Raw genomic sequence first — 20,948 nt, 5'->3', positions numbered from 1 at the left:
GGAAAGCACCCTCAGCCTTAACAGAGAACACGCACACACGTGGCGCTGCCACGCATGCACACACCAGTCAGGCAAAGCGCTTGCAGCTGGTAAACCCCTGAGCAAGCCTAACCACAGCCATTTTCCCCACACACATCCTGTCTGGGGACTGCACCCAAATGTGGAGAGGGGCAGCAGAGAGCAAGCCCTCGGTGTCAGCACCCCATGGCTGAATGACCACTAGTTTGGGGCTCCAGGATCCCCACTCCTCGTGGGGCTGGAGGTATTCTGGGGATGATTTCTCTGTCACCCATCCTCCCTTCTCCAGGCCAGTGGCGAGGATGTGGGCCTCTTTGCCCAGAACTCATGCCTCGCCCAGCATGGGGCTCAGGGCACAATAGGGGACATCTATAGGAACCTCTGAAGACAGCCAATCGGTAGGACAGAGATTTTCAGGAGCCCCAGGAGAGCAGCCTCTGGGGCAGTGGCTACTCTGCTCCCATGGCTTGGACACTCCCTCCTTTGGGGCAGTGGCTACTCTGCTCCCATGGCTTGGACACTCCCTCCCCTGGGGCAGTGGCTGCTCTGCTCCCATGGCTTGGACACTCCCTCCCCTGGGGCAGTGGCTGCTCTGCTCCCATGGCTTGGACACTCCCTCCCCTGGGGCAGTGGCTGCTCTGCTCCCATGGCTTGGACACTCCCTCCTCTGGGGCAGTGGCTGCTCTGCTCCCATGGCTTGGACACTCCCTCCTCTGGGGCAGTGGCTACTCTGCTCCCATGGCTTGGACACTCCCTCCTCTGGGGCAGTGGCTGCTCTGCTCCCATGGCTTGGACACTCCCTCCTCTGGGGCAGTGGCTACTCTGCTCCCATGGCTTGGACACTCCCTCCAGGTGGCTTTCCTCAGCAGAACCCTGTCAGGTCCTTGGCAGCTGACTCTCTGTGGCCTCCCAGACACTCCCTTGCTGTTTTAGTTTCTCCACCTTTTGAGGTATGGCTTGTGTATTACTGTCTGTCTTTCCCACTGGATGGATGGTAGCTCCAGGCAGGTGAGCTCTGCCTCCACCTAATCTGCTGACCCCCAACCGGAGGCGGATTTAATGGCGGGCACACCAGGCATGTGCCCTGGGCCCCAACTTCTGAAGGGCCCTACAAAACCCCAACTTTACACTTTTTTCTAATTTAAGGGGCCCAATATTTTCTTCTGTGCCCGGGGCCTCAACCGACCTGAAGCTGCCTCTACTCTCCACACCCCCCCCGCCCCCCGCCCTATGCCTGAGAGGGGCCGACACACAGCTGCTCCATGGACCCTTGTTAAATGAATTCGTGGTGCAGATCCCAAATTCAAGGAATCTGAAAAGGTTACTGTGGCTTCTAAAGCCTTCACACTTTGAACAGGGACCAACTTGGGTCTGGAAGAACCCAGTACCAAAGGCATAGGAAGAGAAAGCCACGGGGTCATTTCTGGAATCAGATTAATAGGGTTTATTTCTATTTTCTCAGTAGAAGTTGCATAATGCTCCACCTCCATCAGTTTAGTGCAGCCCCCTGGGCGGGTCTCTGGTGATGGTGAAATTCACTCAGGCACGTGGGGCCCAGCTCCCCACCCAAGGCATCTCCCAGGTGGAGGGGAATGTGTAATGTCTGACGCCAGGTGGCAACCAGCACTTCAGTGTATTATAGACACGTAGCCTCTCTAAATTTTCTGACATGTCACCCACCCTGGAGTCTGGCTCCTGGAGGACCCAGACACATCACATGGCTGCCACAGCTTGGGCAGCACTACATGAGTGGGGTATCCCCTTTCTAACACCTCCCTAGCCAATGTGTCAACGAGCACTTTATGGAAGAAGCCCTTTGAAGTCTTGTAATCCTATTTGAAGTTTCAGAAGTATACCCAGAGAATATATGCTCAGAAGTGTCCAGTGGATGTGATAGCCTCTGGCCAAACAGAGAAAGACTCCAGATCTAAGCTTTGGGGCAGTAAGAAAAATCTGGTTTCCAGAAAAGGTCAATATACCTCAGAACTAAGTTCAAGAATATTTATCAGAAAACTTCCAAAATATCTAGCATCCAACATAACAACAACAAAATTAGTGAACTTGAAGACATAGCAAGACACAAAATGACCGACAAGAGAATAAAGATTGAATACTAATGAACAGAACCTCTGGGAGCTGTGGAAGAACAAGCAGCCTAATACGTGTGCTGGCCGGTGGGATGAGAGTGAGCTGGCCGGTGGGATGAGAGTGAGCTGGCCAGAGGGATGAGAATGAGCTGGCTGGTGGGATGAAAGTGAGCTGGCCGGTGGGATGAGTGAGCTGGCCGGTAGATGAGAGTGAGATGGCAGGGATGAGAGTGAGCTGGCTGGTGGGATGAGAGTGAGCTGGCCAGAGGGATGAGAATGAGCTGGCTGGTGGGATGAAAGTGAGCTGGCTGGTGGGATGAGTGAGCTGGCCGGTAGATGAGAGTGAGATGGCAGGGATGAGAGTGAGCTGGCTGGTGGGATGAAAGTGAGCTGGCCGGTGGGATGAGTGAGCTGGCCGGTAGATGAGAGTGAGATGGCCAGGGGGATGAGAGTGTGCTGGCCGGTGGGATGAGAATGAGCTGGCCAGTGGGATGAGAGTGAGCTGGCCAGAGGGATGAGAGTGTGCTGGCTGGTGGGATGAGAGTGAGCTGGCCGGTGGGATGAGAGTGAGCTGGCTGGTGGGATGAGAGTGAGCTGGCAGTGGGATGAGAGTGAGCTGGCTGGGATGACAGTGAGCTAGCCGGTGGGATGAGAGTGAGCTGGCAGGTGGGATGAGAGTGAGCTGGCTGGGATGAGAGTGAGCTGGCCGGTGGGATGAGAGTGTGCTGCCAGGTGGGATGAGAGTGTGCTGCCAGGTGGGATGAGAGTGTGCTGGCCGGTGGGATGAGAGTGAGCTGGCCGGTGGGATGAGAGTGAGCTGGCCGGTGGGATGAGAGTGAGCTGGCCGGTGGGATGAGAGTCAGTGGCCGGTGTGATGAGAGTGAGTTGGCCGGTGGGATGAGAGTGAGCTGGCTGGGATGAGAGTGAGCTGGCCGGTGGGATGAGAGTGTGCTGCCAGGTGGGATGAGAGTGTGCTGCCTGGTGGGATGAGAGTGTGCTGGCCGGTGGGATGAGAGTGAGCTGGCCGGTGGGATGAGAGTGAGCTGCCAGGTGGGATGAGAGTGTGCTGCCAGGTGGGATGAGAGTGTGCTGGCCGGTGGGATGAGAGTGAGCTGGCTGGTGGGATGAGAGTGAGCTGGCTGGTGGGATGAGAGTCAGTGGCCGGTGGGATGAGAGTGAGTTGGCCGGTGGGATGAGAGTGAGCTGGCTGGGATGAGAGTGAGCTGGCCGGTGGGATGAGAGTGTGCTGCCAGGTGGGATGAGAGTGTGCTGCCTGGTGGGATGAGAGTGTGCTGGCCGGTGGGATGAGAGTGAGCTGGCCGGTGGGATGAGAGTGAGCTGGCCGGTGGGATGAGAGTGAGCTGGCCAGTGGGATGAGAGTGTGCTGGCCGGTGGGATAAGAGTGTGCTGCCAGGTGGGATGAGAGTGTGCTGCCAGTTGGGATGAGAGTTTGCTGCCAGGTGGGATGAGAGTGTGCTGGCCGGTGGGATGAGAGTGAGCTGGCCGGTGGGATGAGAGTGTGCTGGCCGGTGGGATGAGAGTGAGCTGGCCGGTGGGATGAGAGTGTGCTGGCCAGAGGGATGAGAGTGTGCTGGCCGGTGGGAGGAGAGTGAGCTGGCCGGTGGGATGAGAGTGAGCTGGCCGGTGGGATGAGAGTGTGCTGGCCAGAGGGATGAGAGTGAGCTGGCCGGTGGGATGAGAGTGAGCTGGCCAGAGGGATGAGAGTGAGCTGGCCGGTGGGATGAGAGTGTGCTGGCCAGAGGGATGAGAGTGTGCTGGCCGGTGGGAGGAGAGTGAGCTGGCCGGTGGGATGAGAGTGAGCTGGCCGGTGGGATGAGAGTGTGCTGGCCAGAGGGATGAGAGTGAGCTGGCCGGTGGGATGAGAGTGAGCTGGCCAGAGGGATGAGAGTGAGCTGGCCGGTGGGATGAGAGTGAGCTGGCCGGTGGGATGAGAATGTAGAATGCGTGGAGGAAGAAGGCAGCTCTGATTACACACTCAGGACCTTCCCAGCTTCCCAGCTGCCTTGCAGGGGAGCAGATGAGGAGTGGTCCTCATGCTGGGGCAGTTTGTCTTTATTGTCATTAGCATGCCATGTCACTATGATTAAGTAACAGATGGGAATTGTGTGTCCTCTATATTGAAGACTCTGGTTTCTGTCTGGACAAAGGAAGGGGCGGATGTGAGGAGGAGAATGGTGGACTCTGCTGGACACCGTTTCCTTTTCCAGACTCACTTTCTCCCTCTCTCCCCACACACGCTATTGCGGTCAGATCCATGGGGACCACATTTATCCTTGGAGTCTCCTGCTTTCTAGCTGCTGCAGTCAATGGGAACCATAATAGGAGACCAGAAGGTGACACTGAGTGAGGCCACCAATCCCCCAGCTCGCTCCCTCTAGTGCTGCTGTGGGCTGGACAGATTCCACAGCCTGAGATCAGCACTTTTGTCAGGAGGCAGCCCTCTCTAACCATCCCGCTACCTCTCTCAGGATTCTAGTAATGGTGATGACTTCTCCTCAGCCTTCCAGGCATTGGGTGGTGACAGACCCTGTGACATCCGCCTCGAGAAACTGTGCATATTCTCTTGTTTCTCTACTTCACACAAACCTATATGTCCAGTGATTCAAATAGGACGAAGCCCCTGTTTATGCAGGAGAACTGACTCCGAAGCAGAATCCCCATTGGTCAAAGTGCATCTTCACTTCCCTGGTCATGGTGATGCCAAGACACCCATGGCTGCAGCACCCTGAGGGCTCTGCTACCCAGGCTGGAACGGAGGTGTGCACCAGTCCCGCGAAAGACGCGCCTGAGAGGGTCCATCTTTCACTGGATCCCTGTCCTCCCACACGCCAGATCTCCAGGGGTCCTGTCCTCCTCTCCCATAGAGAAACCCCAGCACTGGGAGAAAAGATGGTGTCTTTATTTATCAGATACATGTGGTCACTGTTTGAATGTCCAGTCTCCCACAGGGATGGTTCAGCTGCTCCCAGGCCCTTCCATATGTTATTACCAGGTCACAAAGCGTGTTGTGTGCATGTGGATGAGAATTCATGGAGAGGATCAAAAAACAACTCAGTGTTTTGTTATGAGGTCAGAAGGAGGGTTGGGCTTAGGGGTCAGCAGGGGCTAAGGATCATGGGGAAATGAAGTCAGCCAGCAGGGAGGTTGTTCCATACCAAAAAGCTAGAGATATCCCCAGCCCTACCTCCCAAGCCAGGTAGGGAGCAGAAGCAGCCCTGGCTATGATACGATTATTCTCACCCTCAGGGAACTCAACTGCGACGAACTCCCCAATATTATTGGTGTGGTTCAACAAGGAGCTGGAAGCTGGGACCATGCAGCCCTGAATGGCAAGTGCGGACGAAAACCCACCTGGAAAGTGAAGGCTGTGTCAGAGGGGTTTCAGAGTAGTAAAAACTTAAATTCTTAAGACCCAGGAATCCCAGACCCTACCACTCCCCACCTCAGACCAGAGAACAGGCTCTTAGGCCACTCTACTCAGAGCGAGAAATCTGGGTCCGCAGCCCCTCTACCCACAAGCCCTTGAGCCAGGGCCTCAGGCACACTCCCTGCATAGCACCAAAATCCAGGCCCCAACCCCCTTTATCCTTGGGACCTGGCCTTCAGCTCTCACCTCCGCTGAGACTGATTTGACCTTTGTAACAATGAGTGGTGCCTTTGGGGCATATGACATTTTCAGAGCTTGAACAGGAATGACCCAACTGCACGCAGGATGGACAATGCAGGTCTCCTGGGACGGGGGCAGCTGGGGAGCAAAGAGAAGGTTGGGGTGCACAGCTCTTCTCCCAGCTGCAGCCATCCTCCTTGAGCCCAGAGCCTCTGAGTCTCTGGGGTTCCATCTCTCCATATCCTTGGTCACCTGATCCCTCTGGGCTCTCCTACCTGAACGAGGGAGAGAGTTCAGCAGGACACTGCTACTCTGGGCCCTGTTGCACCCGTTGGAGGAGCAGAAATGGGCATAGGAGGCGATGAGCAATCCAGGGGGCCTCGAGTGGATGGAGACAGTCTGGGAATTCTGTTTCTTACTCTTGCTGCAGCCTTTGCTCCCCACTATGAGTGATCTGGTTCCTGTGGGAAGAAAGAGTGACAGCTGGGCTGGGAAAGGGCGGCTCTGAGGGAGACAGGGACCAGCGATTCCTGGATGCTCAGCAGGCGGAGAGTGAGAGCAGGTTCCCTGAGTACAGAGCACAGGGCATCGCAGGTGCGGATAAGGCTGGAGCCTGAGCCTGGGTCCCTCCCCCCCCCAGCTCTGTCACCTCTCAGTTCTTATTCAACGTCACCTTCACAGTGGAGCCTGCCCTGATCTCTAGTTTTCTAAACTGCGATCTTCACCTCACTCTGCCTATCTCCTTCCCCTGCTGGATTTTCTGCTTCCCCGCTGGCACGTAAAGCCACAGGAAGGCCGACCCAAGGGATTCCACAGAGGCTGGTACACAACATGTGCTCAATGAGGCTCACAGCCACTGATGTTACTATGCACCAGCCCTGTTCTCAGCTCTTTTCATAAACCATAGAATATACTCTTATGACTACCCAGCACGTAGCCCCCAGTTTTCATAAGGGGAAACCGAGGTGCAGAAAGAAGAGTGGGGTGTAGAACTGCAGACATGGGGAGAATTAGGCAGAAAGTTTAGGAGACAAAACCCAGAGTGGGAGACCCAGGACACTGTGCAGTAGCAGGGCCCACCCTGTAGCATGGCCCATGCACCTGTGTCGATGAGCAGAAGTGTCTCCTGACACACCTCATCCAAACCACATGTCACCTTCCTGGGTGTATCCCATTGCACGGGTTCCCGAGACAGATTTTGTTTAAGTTGGAGCATTACTCCCCGTTGACAAGTCCGAGTAGCTGGAGAGAAGAAATTACCAGAGTCTGTGTAAGTCCAGGAACTAGCATGTCTGTCCTTCTTGGTCCCATTCCTGGGAGGGTGATCATGTTCTTGCGCCATACTCCAGGTAACCTGGACACAGTCACTCAGTCTGAGGTTTAGAAGGGACCTTTGAAGTCTGAACATGACCCTCATTCTTTATACCGCCACTTCTGCTCCAGCACCTGCAGGGACCTTCCTTGACACCCCTGAGGAAGGCTGCCCCTCCCTTGGGGTGTGAGAGACAGATGGCTTTTCTTTAACATGAGCCAATCTACTGCTCTCACTGGGCATCAAGGTCCTCATCTGAATATCAAGGAGTATAGACTGACACCTTATTTTCTCTTAACTGAGAAACCCTATGTTCCAAACAAAAATACTCCAATGCATATTGTGCACTGAACATCGACTATATGTCACTATATGTGAGTGCTTTTCACGGATTAGCCCATTTAAGTTTCCCAAGGAGCTCCCTCATCTGGGTTACCTTATTTTCTCAAAACAGCGCCCAAAGTAGGTGGTGTTTTCTTCCTCCTCCCCATGTTCAAGTTGGAAAACAGAGGCTGAAGGGCTGGGAAGTGGCTTTCCCAGTGGCCCGGAGCTAGTAATCAGCTGAGCTGGGCTCTCTGGGGCCAGTGATGGGGAAGACGGTGATTAATGAGCACTCTCTACCTCCTTGGCTTCTAAGTCCCTCCGAAGTCCTATCTGTCTGAAAACTGGGAACCCAGACTCTCACTGAAGGCCATCACCTGACCAGCAGGGATGTGTCCCTTGATGCAGAGACTCCTGAGCTGATGATGTGGTATCCGCCAACGCATGTCACGTTCACAACGGCCCCACGCAGCCGGACGCTCACCTGCCGCGTCACAGACCACAGCATCCTCCCGCTGCCCTGCTGCCCTCCTCCCTGCCTGGCCCCACGCCCCCCGCCCCACCCTCCAGGTCTTGGTCAAGCACAGCTCCTGTCTTGCAACTGCTCAAGTTGAGAACATTGCTGTCATTGTTAACGATTCTCTGTCTCACACCCCGTGTTGCACTCATCAGGATATCCTGTTGGCTTAAGCTGCCAACCACCTCCACCTCCAGAACCTGACCACTTCTCACCTCCTGTGCTGCTTCTCCCAGGGTCCAGAGAGACCCAAGGCCACAGAGGATATTTGCTGAATTCACTCACTTTTCTCAGTGAAGCTTCATGGACTGGGTGCCATGAGCAGATGAGGAAACTGATGCTCAGACAGGGAAGGGCCTCACGCCACTATCCTAAGTCCCACTCTTCTCCCCACCACCTGTGCTTCTCACTGAGACTGTCCAAGACATTCTCAGTCTGCCGGTTGCACCGATTGGGCTGGGTCTGTGGGAGTGAGTGGGGCATTGCCTGTGTCCTTGCTTGTCTCTTCCTGTCCCTGTCACACCTGAAGCTCCTTCAGGTTTCTCTCCGGACTTACAGCGTGGCTGCAGGTCTGCTTTCGTACCATGGTGGTGGATCGATGAGCATGGGTTGGGATGGTGGTGGAGAGGTGAGGACCCAGTGCTGCTCAAGAGCTTAGTCAGGAGTGTGGAGTAGTAGAAATGAAGAAACGAGTCAATCCCGGAGTGAGACCACACACTCTGCACTCCCTGCCATGCCCAATAGGTAAAGCAGAATGCCAGCCCAGTGTGCCTCTCAGACTATTGTCACTACTCCTGGAAACCCCCACCGGGACAGCCCACCCTAACTTAGTAGGCCAATACCCAGGTCACTTAAAACATACACCAGTGGGTTCCTGTCTTATATCTGTCCCCTGGTCCATGCACCATACTCTTCCTTTCCGCTGAACACCATTTACTCTCATCCTTACCCCACACCAGCCAAGAGGACAAGCCCTGACTTTGCCTGAGTGATTAATCAACTTCTCAATTATAGTGGGTGTCGGTAATGACAAAATGGGTTCAGATGTCTAACTTTCACAAGGGTCATTTTCCCTGAGGCTGCAGAGCAGGGCACAGCACCATCTTCTGGGTGTGCACTCACCTTTTCCATCACAGCTTTCCCTCACAGACACGTGCCCGATTTCCTGAGTCTCATTCAGCAGGTTGCAGGTTGCTTGGGGCATGCATCCCTGGACTCTCAAATCGGTGTTTATGTTCCCTGTGGAAAGGGCCCAGACAGAGTGGGAGAGACTGAGGTTTAGACCATCTAAACCTGAGAGTCCAAGCCACCCTCCTCTGATTCCCAGGCCTCATCATCCCTCCTTTAACACAGACTCAGGGCTTGGTCCTCAGACCCTCCCTGCAATCAGTGTCCAGCCAGGACCCCAATATCGCAGCCTACCTCCCCTGAGCTGGAGGACCCCGTTGTAGCAGTGCGTGTTCCCCACGGGGCAGGTCATCTCTGGTGCAGATTCACAGCCTTCCGTAGTAAAGCAGACGGGGCACCGCACGGATCCTGGGGCTGGGAGGTGAGAGAGAGAGGAAGGGCTGACTGAGCAGGTTCTGCGTTTGGATCCAGTGCCTTCTACCCCCCTGCATTTGCAGGCCCTCGAATTCAACCTCTTCAATCTCCAGACTTGCCCTCTTTGGGTTGCTCTTAAGTAGCACTGTGGTGCAGGTATTTGAGGCTGTGGTTGCGAGAAAGCAAGGGATGGACATGAGATGGGGAGAGGCAATGAGGACCGAAGCTAAAAGGGTACCCTGGGAGGACCCAGGAACGACTTGCCCCACAGCTCCATTACACAGTCTTGGGAGAAAGATGCTCAAAGAGCAAGAAAATAAAAACCATCACCCCATCCTCGTTATGGTACAGACAAGGACAGTGGAAGTTATAGGGCAATTGCACTATGGAAGAGAGCATTCCAAAACACTGAGTGAAACATGAGTGAGCCAAGCTCAGCTGTACAGAAAAAGGAGCATGGTCCAGGTTTGAGCCATCGCCAGAGTCTGAGGTGGGGGTTGAACTCAACAGAGCAGTCAGTCCAGTTTGCAGCAACACTGTTAGCAGAGCTGTGCAAGGGGAGGGAGCCCTGGCAGTGTGGACAGGCCAGGGGACAGAAAGGGTCTAAATGAACTGTCCCTCTGTGATCAGCTCCTCCCACAGCCCCTCTCCTCTCCTTTCCTCCTCTCCCTCCTTGTCGGCACCTGCAGTGGTGGGCAGAGTCCAGAGCGGGAGGGTGCTGGACAGATCATTGCAGAAATCGTTGTGGCGACACACATGGGTGTAGGAGACGACAGAGAGACCAGGGCCTGCCCTGTGCACGGTGACCTGGCTCTCTTGATTCTCCCTCTGTGTACAGCCCTTGCTGAGTACTAGAAGCACTTGGGGTCCTAAATGACAGAAAAAGAGACGAGGTAAGAGTCAGAACTCCAGGGTCCTAGAGAAAACGTCTGACTGTGGTGAGACACTAGAGAGGAGGCTACCGGGCACCTGAGGTCGTGCACTTGCTGGTGGGAGGGACAGCTCCTGCTATACGGGGAGGGGTCTCTGAGCCCCCACACAGAAGGCTGGCGGGGCTGGTCAGGAGGAGGATATCCCTGCACAGGTGAGGATGGGGGGTCAGGGTTGGGACTCCGGGTCCCTTCTCACCATTCTCAATGAGCATCAGCGTGTCTTGGCAACCCTGGCCGTCCCCGCAGACCTCCTTGCCAGCCGTCCACTGCAAGGGCAGTTCTGATGTATCCCTCACAGTCTTCAGGCTTCCCCACTCACAGGTCAGGGCCTGCACCCCTGAGATAGACACAGCAAATCCATCATAGCGCCCCCTCCTGGGAAATCCCCTTCCATGTTGCATTCTCCCCTCAGGAGGCATCAGGAGGGTGAGGCCCAGGAGCGCTTGGTGCAGGGCAGGGTTCATGTCAACAAAAACTCTCACTTTTGTCCTTTCTCCCAGGAAACCGAGCTCTTGTATCTCTCTCCTCATCCAAGGAACCAGGTAACGAGTGGGGAGAGGAGTTTTGTTAAAGGAGTTGGTGCCCAGCCTACTGGTTTCGCTGGCTTAATGGTTGGGAATCCCGATTCTTTCCACCTCCCTCAAACCCAAGAGTCCAGGCTCCACTTCCTCCCAAGATCTAGAGTCTTTGCTTCCCCACCCCCACCTCAGGAGTCCAGGTTGCAGAGCCATTACCAGTTACACACCGAGTCACCTGGACCCCCAGTCCCTGTCAGCCCATGTCTCCAGCCCTCGTTCCTGCTCAGACAGCTGTGGGGTCCCCACCCCAACGCTGTATCAAGGTAGTTTGCGGAAGGCAGTTTCTTCATTTCTCCTGGGAACATGGACACCTTCCGGCCCCAGGTGGGGAAATGGCCCAACTGCCTGTGAGGACACTGTGGGGCGAGTCTTGGCTGGTCGCCAAGATTCTTTACTCTAACCTCAGCCCCTCACAGATTCCTACTTCTCCTTTTTCTCTTTTTTCAAATATTGCTTTCATTTTTTTCTTCTTTTCATGATTTTTCATCATGATTTTTTTATTCCTCGTCCTCCTTATTCTTCTGTTCTCTTCCCTTCCATCACAACTTAGCGTAGAGTCTCCAGGTCCTGCAGCAGAGGGAGCTGAGGTTGGCAGTGGGAGACTGAATATCTAAGGGAGAACTAAGATATCGCTGGACAAAGCATTGTTTCTCTGCTAACCAGATGAGAACAGTCGAGTGCTGGACAACCAGCTGGCCAGCAACACAGCATCAGCAACAGCTGCCTCATGAAGTTGGTGTATTTATTACTCTGGTGCAAGTATTTCAGCTTCATCTAACCTGAAGCCACCAATTTTGAAATGTATCTACCAGCTTGCCAATCCCTATATATTTAACAATCGGTTTTACAGACCTGCACAACCACTTTAGCCCTCTGATAGGAGGGAGACAGAAAAGGACAAGGGACATTACTCAGTGAATGCAGAGTCTGCAGGGAAAAAGAAAAAGTGAGAACAACAGTAGAGGAGAAAGAGAAGTCAATGTGTATCTTGCAATGGTTTGTTTATTTCTGATATTTTTATATATTTTATTTTTATTAGTTTGCTGTGGGTTTCTGGTACCTCTCACTATGTCTACACCTGTAACTTGGCCTATCGTGGGTGTTCAGAAGTCATTTACTGATTGAGTGAATGAATGAATGAATGAATGATGAATGAAGAGGAGGGGAACATGGCAACAGAGCCATCCTACATTGATAGAGCTTGTACATGTTTGAAACACTCCCTGCTCCTCGGTGAGACACAGTGTTGCTGTGTGAGTGGTGCCGTCTGGAGTTGTGCTGGCCTGAAACAGGGTCCCTCAGGGTAGAGGGGAGAGAAGGTGCACAAGAGGCACATAGGGTCACAGGTCATCATTAAAGAGTCTTATTTTAGTTGACATATATTTACAGAGCCTGACCTTTGTGCCGGGCCTGTCGTAGTCACTGGGGATACAGAAGACCACCAAGAACAAGGACCCTGCTCTTTGTGCTCACAACTTAATGAGGGAGACAAGACATGAAACAAATACGTGAGCACAAACAAATCTTAGACGGTGCTGGGTGTTGGACGAGGGAGGTGAACACATGTGACTGAACTGGGATCAGGGAGGGCCTGCCTGAGGAGGTGACCTTTGATCTGAGAGCAGCAAGAAAAGAATGAGTCTGCCATGAAAGACAGGTGGCAAGAGTATTCAAGGAACAGGTGAGAGCAGATGCAAAAGGCCTGAGGTAGGATCAATCTTCGTGTGTGTGAGGGTTAGAAAGACCGCAGGTGCTGAACTGTAGGGGCTAAGAGGAAGACTGACAAAAGGTAGGAATGGAACAGCTGGCAGGAGCTTGGTAGGGTGAACCGAGTAAGGAGACTAAATGTGGTATGGATGTTGTGTGTGCTGTGCGGTGTACGAGTTTTGTGGTGTGTGTCTGGTGTAAGAAGCCACATGTGTGGCTCAGTGAGTGTGGTCTGTCTGTCAAGTGTATTGTGTGCTATGTGTCTGTGTGATATGTGGTGTGCCTTGAGTTAAATTTTATTTGTTTCAGGAACGCCTTCTGGACGATGAATGTTAGCTGGTCTGAAAGATGAGGAGCAAAGACTTAAAGAGGATTCCTCAAAAGGAGGGACTCAGACTCTTTCTCCCAGTGCAGCACCTTTCCATGGCTCCCAGCCCTCAGGAGAATGGCTAAAGTGTCCCTCTGGCCTCTGGCCCCTTGGCCTACCACCGGGCCACCTCCCCGCCCTCTCCACTCTCTCACCCATATCCATTCCATTCACAGCAGGTCCTTTCCTGCCTCCTCAGCCTTGATACACTGTGCTTTCTGATTGGAATAACTCTCCCGAGGATGGCCACACCCAGCTTCTTTACCTGACAAGTGGAATTCACTCCTAGTTCCAGCTGCACCCCTTGCACTTGTGACACTCCCAGGAGGAGCTGAGGAGCCCTTCTTGAAAGCGGTACTGGTTCCCACCACCAGGCCTTGGACATGCTGTTTCCTCTGCCTGTTAATGTCCTTTTCCTCTTCTACTAATCAACTGCACTTGATCTTCAAGACACAGCTCACAGGGCACCTCTTCTGTGAAGCCCTCCTAGATAGCCCACCCCCAGGACATTATTATCTTCTTCCTCAGAACTCCCCAACCCTGCTCACCAGAGCCCTGTGACCATCTGCGTGTGTGATGTCTCTCCTCATCCTGGAGGCTCTATAGGGCAGGGACCGGGTCTGAGTTCTCTGGCATCGCCATGAGAGACCTTGCAATCCTGCACACACTCACTTCCCATCCTCAGCCAGCCCCTATGTTGCCTCAGGCTGGGAACCGTGGTGTCAGTGACATCCAGGCCCTGTCCACCAGGCTCCCAGTCTAGTCAGAGAGACCCAAGGCCACAGAGGATATTTGCTGAATTCACTCACTTTTCTCAGTGAAGCTCCAAGGACTGGGTGCCATGAGCAGATGAGGAAACCGATGCTCAGACAGGGAAGGGCCTCACGCCACTATCCTAAGTCCCACTCTTCTCCCCACCACCTGTGCTTCTCACTGAGACACTCCAGGACATTCTCAGTCTGCCGGTTGCACCGATTGGGCTGGGTCTGTGGGAGTGAGTGGGGCATTGCCTGTGTCCTTGCTTGTCTCTTCCTGTCCCTGTCACACCTGAAGCTCCTTCAGGTTTCTCTCCGGACTTACAGCGTGGCTGCAGGTCTGCTTTCGTACCATGGTGGTGGATCGATGAGCATGGGTTGGGATGGTGGTGGAGAGGTGAGGACCCAGTGCTGCTCAAGAGCTTAGTCAGGAGTGTGGAGTAGTAGAAATGAAGAAACGAGTCAATCCCGGAGTGAGACCACACATTCTGCACTCCCTGCAGCGCCCAGAGGATGAAGCGGCATGCAAAGCAGCCAGCCCTGCATGCTCCTCAGAGAATCCCCTCGACCCCCTCACTCCCACCTAGACCATCTACCCTCGTTTTGTGGGCAATTCCTGTGTCATTTAAAACACACACCAGTGAGTATCAGTCCTATATATGTCCCTGGACCACACATCTTCCCTCCCCTTCCTCTGGACCTCTTACAGATATGTTCACCTCAAAGTACTGACCAAGGCAACCCCGCACTGTACCCATCCCTCAGTGAGTAATACACTTCTAAATCACTTTCAGATGCTAATTTTGGGAAGTGGTGCATGGATGTCCAATTCTCACAAAGTCAGTTTACCCCAAGGTTTCAGAGCAGGCACAGCCTTGTCCTCCGGGCATGAGACTCACCACAGCTTTCCCTCACAGACAGGTGCCCAATTTTCCGAGTCTCATTCAGCAGGTTGCAGGTTGCTTGGGGCATGCATCCCTGGACTCTCAAATCGGTGTTGATGTTTCCTGATGAAAGGGGACAGACAGAGTGGACAGGAGAGAGATGCCACCGATGAGACTATGCAATGCCAACCTCTTGGGGTCCCAGGCCAAAGCATCCCCCCCTCACCACAGTCTCAGGACTCAGGACTCAGACCCTCCCTGCCTTCAATGCCCAGCCAGGACCCCAATATCGCAGCTTACTTCCCCTGAGTTGGAGGACCCCGTTGTAGCAGTGCGTGTGCCCCGCGGGGCAGGTCATCTCTGGTGCAGACTCACAGCCTTCCGTAGTAAAGCAGACGGGGCACCGCACGGATCCTGGGGCTGGGAGGTGAGAGAGAGGAAGGGCTGACTGAGCAGGTTCTGCGTTTGGATCCAGTGCCTTCTACCCCCCTGCCTTTGCTGGACCTCAGATGCAACCTCTTCAATCTACCCAGACTTGCCCTCTGTGGGTTTCACGATGTGGCTCTAGAGTGCAGGAATTTGGGGCTATGGTTGGGAGTAAGAGAATGTGGACATGAGGCCTGACAGGACGGTGCCCCGAGAGGAACTTTGGCAGATTTCACCCACCACTTCTTTTACATAGTTCTGGAAAATAAAATGCCCAGAAGAGTAGAAAAATGTGAACCATCACCCCATCCTGATTTTGATACAGGAAAAGACAGTGCAAAGTTACCGGATAATTTCACTTTGGAAGAGGACATTCCATGACACTAAGTGAAACATGAGTGAGCCAAGCTCAGCCATACTGAGAAAGGAGCATGGGCTAGGTTTAAGCCACAGCCAGAGTCTGAGGTGGGGGTTGAACTCAATAGAGCAGTCAGTCCAGTTTGGGGCCCAAACTGTTAGCAGAGCTATGCAAGGGGAGGAATCCCTGGGCAGTGTGAACAGGCCAGGGGACAGATAGGGGTCTAAATGAACAGTCCCTCTGTGATCCACTCCTCCCACAACCTTTCTCCTCTCCTTTCCTCCTCTCCCTCCTTGTCGGCACCTGCAGTGGTGGGCAGAGTCCAGAGCGGGAGGGTGCCTGACAGGTCATTGCAGAGATCCTTGTGGCGACACACACGGGTGTAGGAGATGACAGAGAGACCAGGGCCTGCCCTATGCACGGTGACCTGGGTCTCTTGATCCTCCCTCTGTGTACAGCCCTTGCTGAGTACCAGAAACACCTGAGGTCCTACATGATAGAGAGAAACAGACTAGGTGAGGATCGGGACTCCAGGGTCCTAGAGAAAACGTCTGACTGTGGTGAGAGGCTGGAGAGGAGGCTACTGGGCACCTGAGGGCGTGCACCTGCTGGTGGGAGGGACAGCTCCTGCTCTAAGAAGAGGTGTCTCTGGTTCTCCACAGAGAAAGCTGGCAGGGCTGGTCAGGAGGAGGATATCCCTGCACAGGTGAGGATGGGGGTCAGGGTTGGGACTCCGGGTCCCTTCTCACCATTCTCAATGAGCATCAGCGTGTCTTGGCAACCCTGGCCGTCCCCGCAGACCTCCTTGCCATTCGTCCACTGCAAGGGCAGTTCTGATGTATTCCTCACAGTCTCCAGGCTTCCCCACTCACAGGTCAGGGCCTGCACCTCTGAGATAGACACAGCAAATCCATCATAGCGCCCCCTCCTGGGAAATCCCCTCCCATGTTGCGTTCTCCCCTCAGGAGGCATCAGGAGGGTGAGGCCCAGGAGCGCTGAGTGCAGGGCAGGGTTCATGTCAACAAAAACTCTCACTTTTGTCCTTTCTCCCAGGAAACCAAGCTCTTGTATCTCTCTCCTCATCCAAGGAACCAGGTAACGAGTGGGGAGAGGAGTCTTGTTAAAGGAATCGGTGCCCAGCCTACTGGTTTCACTGGCTTAATGGTCGGGAATCCTGACTCTTTCCACCTCCCTCAGACCCAAGAGTCCAGGCTCCGCATCCTCCCAAGATCTAGAGTCCTTGCTTCCCCACCCCCACCCCAGGAGTCCAGGTTGCAGAGCCATTACCAGTTATACACCGAGTCACCTGGACCCCCAGTCCCTGTCAGCCCATGTCTCCAGCCCTCGTTCCTGCTCAGGCAGCTGTGGGGTCCCCACCCCAACGCTGTATCAAGGTAGTTTGCGGAAGGCAGTTTCTTCATTTCTCCTGGGAACATGGACACCTTCCGGCCCCAGGTGGGGAAATGGCCCAACTGCCTGTGAGGACACTGTGGGGCGAGTCTTGGCTGGTCGCCAAGATTCTTTACTCTAACCTCAGCCCCTCACAGATTCCTACTTCTCCTTTTTCTCTTTTTTCAAATATTGCTTTCATTTTTTTCTTCTTTTCATGATTTTTCATCATGATTTTTTTATTCCTCGTCCTCCTTATTCTTCTGTTCTCTTCCCTTCCATCACAACTTAGCGTAGAGTCTCCAGGTCCTGCAGCAGAGGGAGCTGAGGTTGGCAGTGGGAGACTGAATATCTAAGGGAGAACTAAGATATCGCTGGACAAAGCATTGTTTCTCTGCTAACCAGATGAGAACAGTCGAGTGCTGGACAACCAGCTGGCCAGCAACACAGCATCAGCAACAGCTGCCTCATGAAGTTGGTGTATTTATTACTCTGGTGCAAGTATTTCAGCTTCATCTAACCTGAAGCCACCAATTTTGAAATGTATCTACCAGCTTGCCAATCCCTATATATTTAACAATCGGTTTTACAGACCTGCACAACCACTTTAGCCCTCTGATAGGAGGGAGACAGAAAAGGACAAGGGACATTACTCAGTAAATGAAGAGACTGCAGAAAAAAAGAAAAAGTGAGAACAACAGTAGAGGAGAAAGAGAAGTCAATGTGTATCTTGCAATGGTTTGTTTATTTCTGATATTTTTATACATTTTATTTTTATTAGTTTGCTGTGGGTTTCTGGTACCTCTCACTATGTCTACACCTGTAACTTGGCCTATCGTGGGTGTTCAGAAGTCATTTACTGATTGAGTGAATGAATGATGAATGAAGAGGAGGGGAACATGGCAACAGAGCCATCCTACATTGATAGAGCTTGTACATGTTTGAAACACTCCCTGCTCCTCGGTGAGACACAGTGTTGCTGTGTGAGTGGTGCCGTCTGGAGTTGTGCTGGCCTGAAACAGGGTCCCTCAGGGTAGAGGGGAGAGAAGGTGCACAAAGAGGCACACAGGGTCACAGGTCATCATTAAAGAGTCTTATTTTAGTTGACATATATTAACAGGGCTGAACTTTGTGTCAGGCACTGTCCTAGTCACTAGGAATGCGAGGGTGAGTGTGGATGCTTCCAGTGCTTCTGCTTTGCTCTTGCTGTTCCTGTCACACCTGAAGCTTCTTCGGTTTTCTTTCTGACCTTCTCTCTTATGCAGGATGGGTCCTGGGGGCTCTAGTCCCATGGGTGGGGGGTGGAGGTGAAGGTGGGTGGCCGTGGAGGACAGGAGAGATACCAGGGTTACTGCAGGTCAGAGTGCAGAGAAGGGAACTGAAGTTATAAGTCTCTCCCAGTGTAAGAACCAGGCACTCAGCACACCCTGCCGCGCCCAGTGGATGAAGTGGCATGCAATGCAACCAGCGCTGTGTACCCCTCAGATAGTCCCCTCGGCCCCCACACTCTCACCTAGAACATCTACCCTAGTTTTGTGGGCCATTCCTGGTGTCATTAAAAACACACACCAGTGAGTTTCCGTCCTATATATGTCCCTGGGCCACACATTTTTCCTCCCCTTCTCTTAACCTTTTACATATATGTTCACCCCAAACTACAGACCAAGGCAACTCTGCACTATACCCATTCCTCAGTGAGTAATAAACTTCTAAATCACTTTCAGATGCTAATATTGGCAAGCTGTGTATAGATGTCCAACTCTCACGAAGTCAGTTTACCCCAAGGCAGCAGGGCAGGCACAGCCTTGTCCTCCGGGCATGGGACTCACCATTGGTATCACAGCTTTCCCTCACAGACAGGTGCCCAATTTCCCGAGTCTCATTCAGCAGGTTGCAGGTTGCTTGGGGCATGCATCCCTGGACTCTCACAGTGCTGTTGGTGTTCCCTGTGGAAAGGGGCCAGACAGAGTGGGAGAGACTGAGGTGCTATCTCATAGACCATCTAAACCTGAGAGTCCATGCCGCCCTCCTCCGGTTCCCAGGCCTCAGCTTCCCTCCCTCAACACAGACTCAAGGCTTGGTCTTCAGACCCTCCCTGCCTTCAATGCCCAGCTAGGATCCCAATATCTCAGCCTACCTTCCCTGAGTTGGAGGACCCCGTTGTAGCAGTGCGTGTTCCCCACGGGGCAGGTCATCTCTGGTGCAGATTTACAGCCTTCCGTAGTAAAGCAGACGGGGCACCGCACGGATCCTGGGGCTGGGAGGTGAGAGAGAGGAAGGGCTGACTGAGCAGGTTCTGCATTTGGATCCAGTGCCTTCTACCCCCCTGCATTTGCTGGACCTCAGATGCAACCTCTTCAATCTACCCAGACTTGCCATCTGTAGGTTTCACTGATGTGGCTCTAGAGTCAGGAATTTGGGGCTTGTGGTTGAAGGAGTAAGCGAATGTGGACATGAGGTGCCCCAAGAAGAACTTTGGCACATTTCACCCACCACTTTTTTTTTTACATAGTCCTAGAAAATAAGATGCCCAGAAAAGCAGAAAAATGCGAACCATCACCTCATTCTGGTTATGATACAGAAAAAGACAGTGCGAAGTTACAACATAATTGCACTTTGGAAGAGGAAATGCCAAAACACTGAGTGAAACATGAGTGAGCCAAGCTCAGCTGTACAGAAAAAGGAGCATGGGCCAGGTTTGAGCCATCACCAGAGTCTGAGGTGGGGGTTGAACTCAACAGAGCAGTCAGTCCAGTTTGCGGCCCAGGACTGTTAGCAGAGCTGTGCAAGGAGATGGAGCCCTGGGCAGTGTGGACAGGCCAGGGGACAGATAGGGGTCTAAATGAACTGTCCCTCTGTGATCCACTCCTCCCACAGCCCTCTCCTCTCCTTTCCTCCTCTCCCTCCTTGTCTGCACCTGCAGTGGTGGGCATAGTCCAGAGTGGGAGGGTACTGGACACGTTATTGCAGAAATCGTTGTGGCGACACACATGGGTGTAAGAGACGACGGAGAGACCAGGGCCTGCCCTGTGCACGGTGACCTGGCTCTCTTGATCCTTCCTCTGGGTACAGCCCTTGTTGATTACTAGAAGCACTTGGGGTCCTAAGTGACAGAGAAAAAGACCAGGTGAGGATCGGGACTCCAGTGTCCTAGAAGAAAGGTATGACTGTGGTGAGAGTCTGGAGAGAAGGGTACTGGGCACCTGAGGGCGTGCACCTGCTGGTGGGAGGGACAGCTCCTGCTCTAAGAAGAGGTGTCTCTGGTTCTCCACAGAGAAAGCTGGCAGGGCTGGTCAGGAGGAGGATATCCCTGCACAGGTGAGGATGGGGGTCAGGGTTGGGACTCCGGGTCCCTTCTCACCATTCTCAATGAGCATCAGCGTGTCTTGGCAACCCTGGCCATCCCTGCAGACCTCCCTGCCAGCTGTCCAGTGGAAGGGCAGTTCTGTTGTGCTCTTCACAGACTTCAGGGTTCCCCACTCACAGGTCAGGGCCTGCACCCCTGAGATAGAAACAGCAAATTTGTCTTGGCTCACCTTCCCGGGAAATCCACCCCATGTTGGTGTGCTCACTCACAGGGCACCTGCAGGGTGAGGCCCAGGACGGCTGTCAGCAGTGCAGGTATCATGGTCAAGGCAGTTAGAATTCTTTAGCTTTTTCTTTTTGTCCCCAGGAAACTGAGCCTTTTATAGCCGCTCTTACCCAAGGCAGACAGGAAAGGGGTGGGGAATAGACATCTTTGCAAAAGGACACTGAGGCTGCTCCCTTAGTCCAACTAGCTTAAAGGCTGAGAAACCTGAGTCCTTCCCCTTTTCTCAGATCCAAGACTCCATGCGTCCCTCCTCCCTAAGACCTGAGATTCAGGCCCCAGGGATCTTAACAGTTAAAAACTGGGACATCCTTACCCCTACCCCCTTTGGTTCACATACAGCCTTCATTCCTCTTCAGTCTCCTCTATGGGTCCCCACCCCCATCCTCTTCATGGTTCAGGATGGCCATTTCTCATTTCTCATGGCAGCTTGACCACCTCCCAGTCCCAGGTGGGGAGATGGCCCAACCGCCTGTGAGGACACTGCGTGGTGAGTCTTGGCTGGTGCCCAAGATTTTGTTACTCTAACCTCAGCCCC

General features: G+C 53.4%; 1 protein-coding gene across 2 annotated transcripts; it reads right to left on the bottom strand.

Annotated features, from left to right (window-relative positions):
• Nucleotides 1–5,014: 5,014 nt before the first annotated feature.
• CD177 (CD177 molecule) lies at nucleotides 5,015–20,466 on the bottom strand. 2 transcript variants are annotated; one of them, XM_066265345.1, is made up of 17 exons: nucleotides 20,398–20,466; nucleotides 20,183–20,323; nucleotides 19,739–19,924; nucleotides 18,959–19,078; nucleotides 18,651–18,767; nucleotides 16,182–16,322; nucleotides 15,736–15,921; nucleotides 14,949–15,068; nucleotides 14,664–14,771; nucleotides 10,554–10,694; nucleotides 10,109–10,294; nucleotides 9,306–9,425; nucleotides 9,006–9,122; nucleotides 6,835–6,975; nucleotides 6,009–6,194; nucleotides 5,740–5,871; nucleotides 5,015–5,477 (listed from the first exon to the last, which is right to left on the bottom strand). In XM_066265345.1, the coding sequence occupies exons 1-17, from the start codon at nucleotides 20,447–20,449 to the stop codon at nucleotides 5,239–5,241; spliced, it is 2,433 nt and encodes an 810-aa protein (XP_066121442.1). In that variant the 5' UTR covers nucleotides 20,450–20,466; the 3' UTR covers nucleotides 5,015–5,238. The 2 variants fall into 2 exon arrangements, with proteins under 2 accessions (XP_066121442.1, XP_066121443.1); XM_066265346.1 differs by having other exon boundaries at nucleotides 20,405–20,454.
• Between the last annotated feature and the right edge of the window lie 482 nt (nucleotides 20,467–20,948).

Source organism: Saccopteryx bilineata, chromosome 3, assembly GCF_036850765.1.
Source record: "Saccopteryx bilineata isolate mSacBil1 chromosome 3, mSacBil1_pri_phased_curated, whole genome shotgun sequence".
Lineage (NCBI taxonomy): Eukaryota > Metazoa > Chordata > Mammalia > Chiroptera > Emballonuridae > Saccopteryx > Saccopteryx bilineata.
Note: the sequence above shows the minus strand (reverse complement) of the source record. Positions and strands in the feature narration are given on the sequence as shown.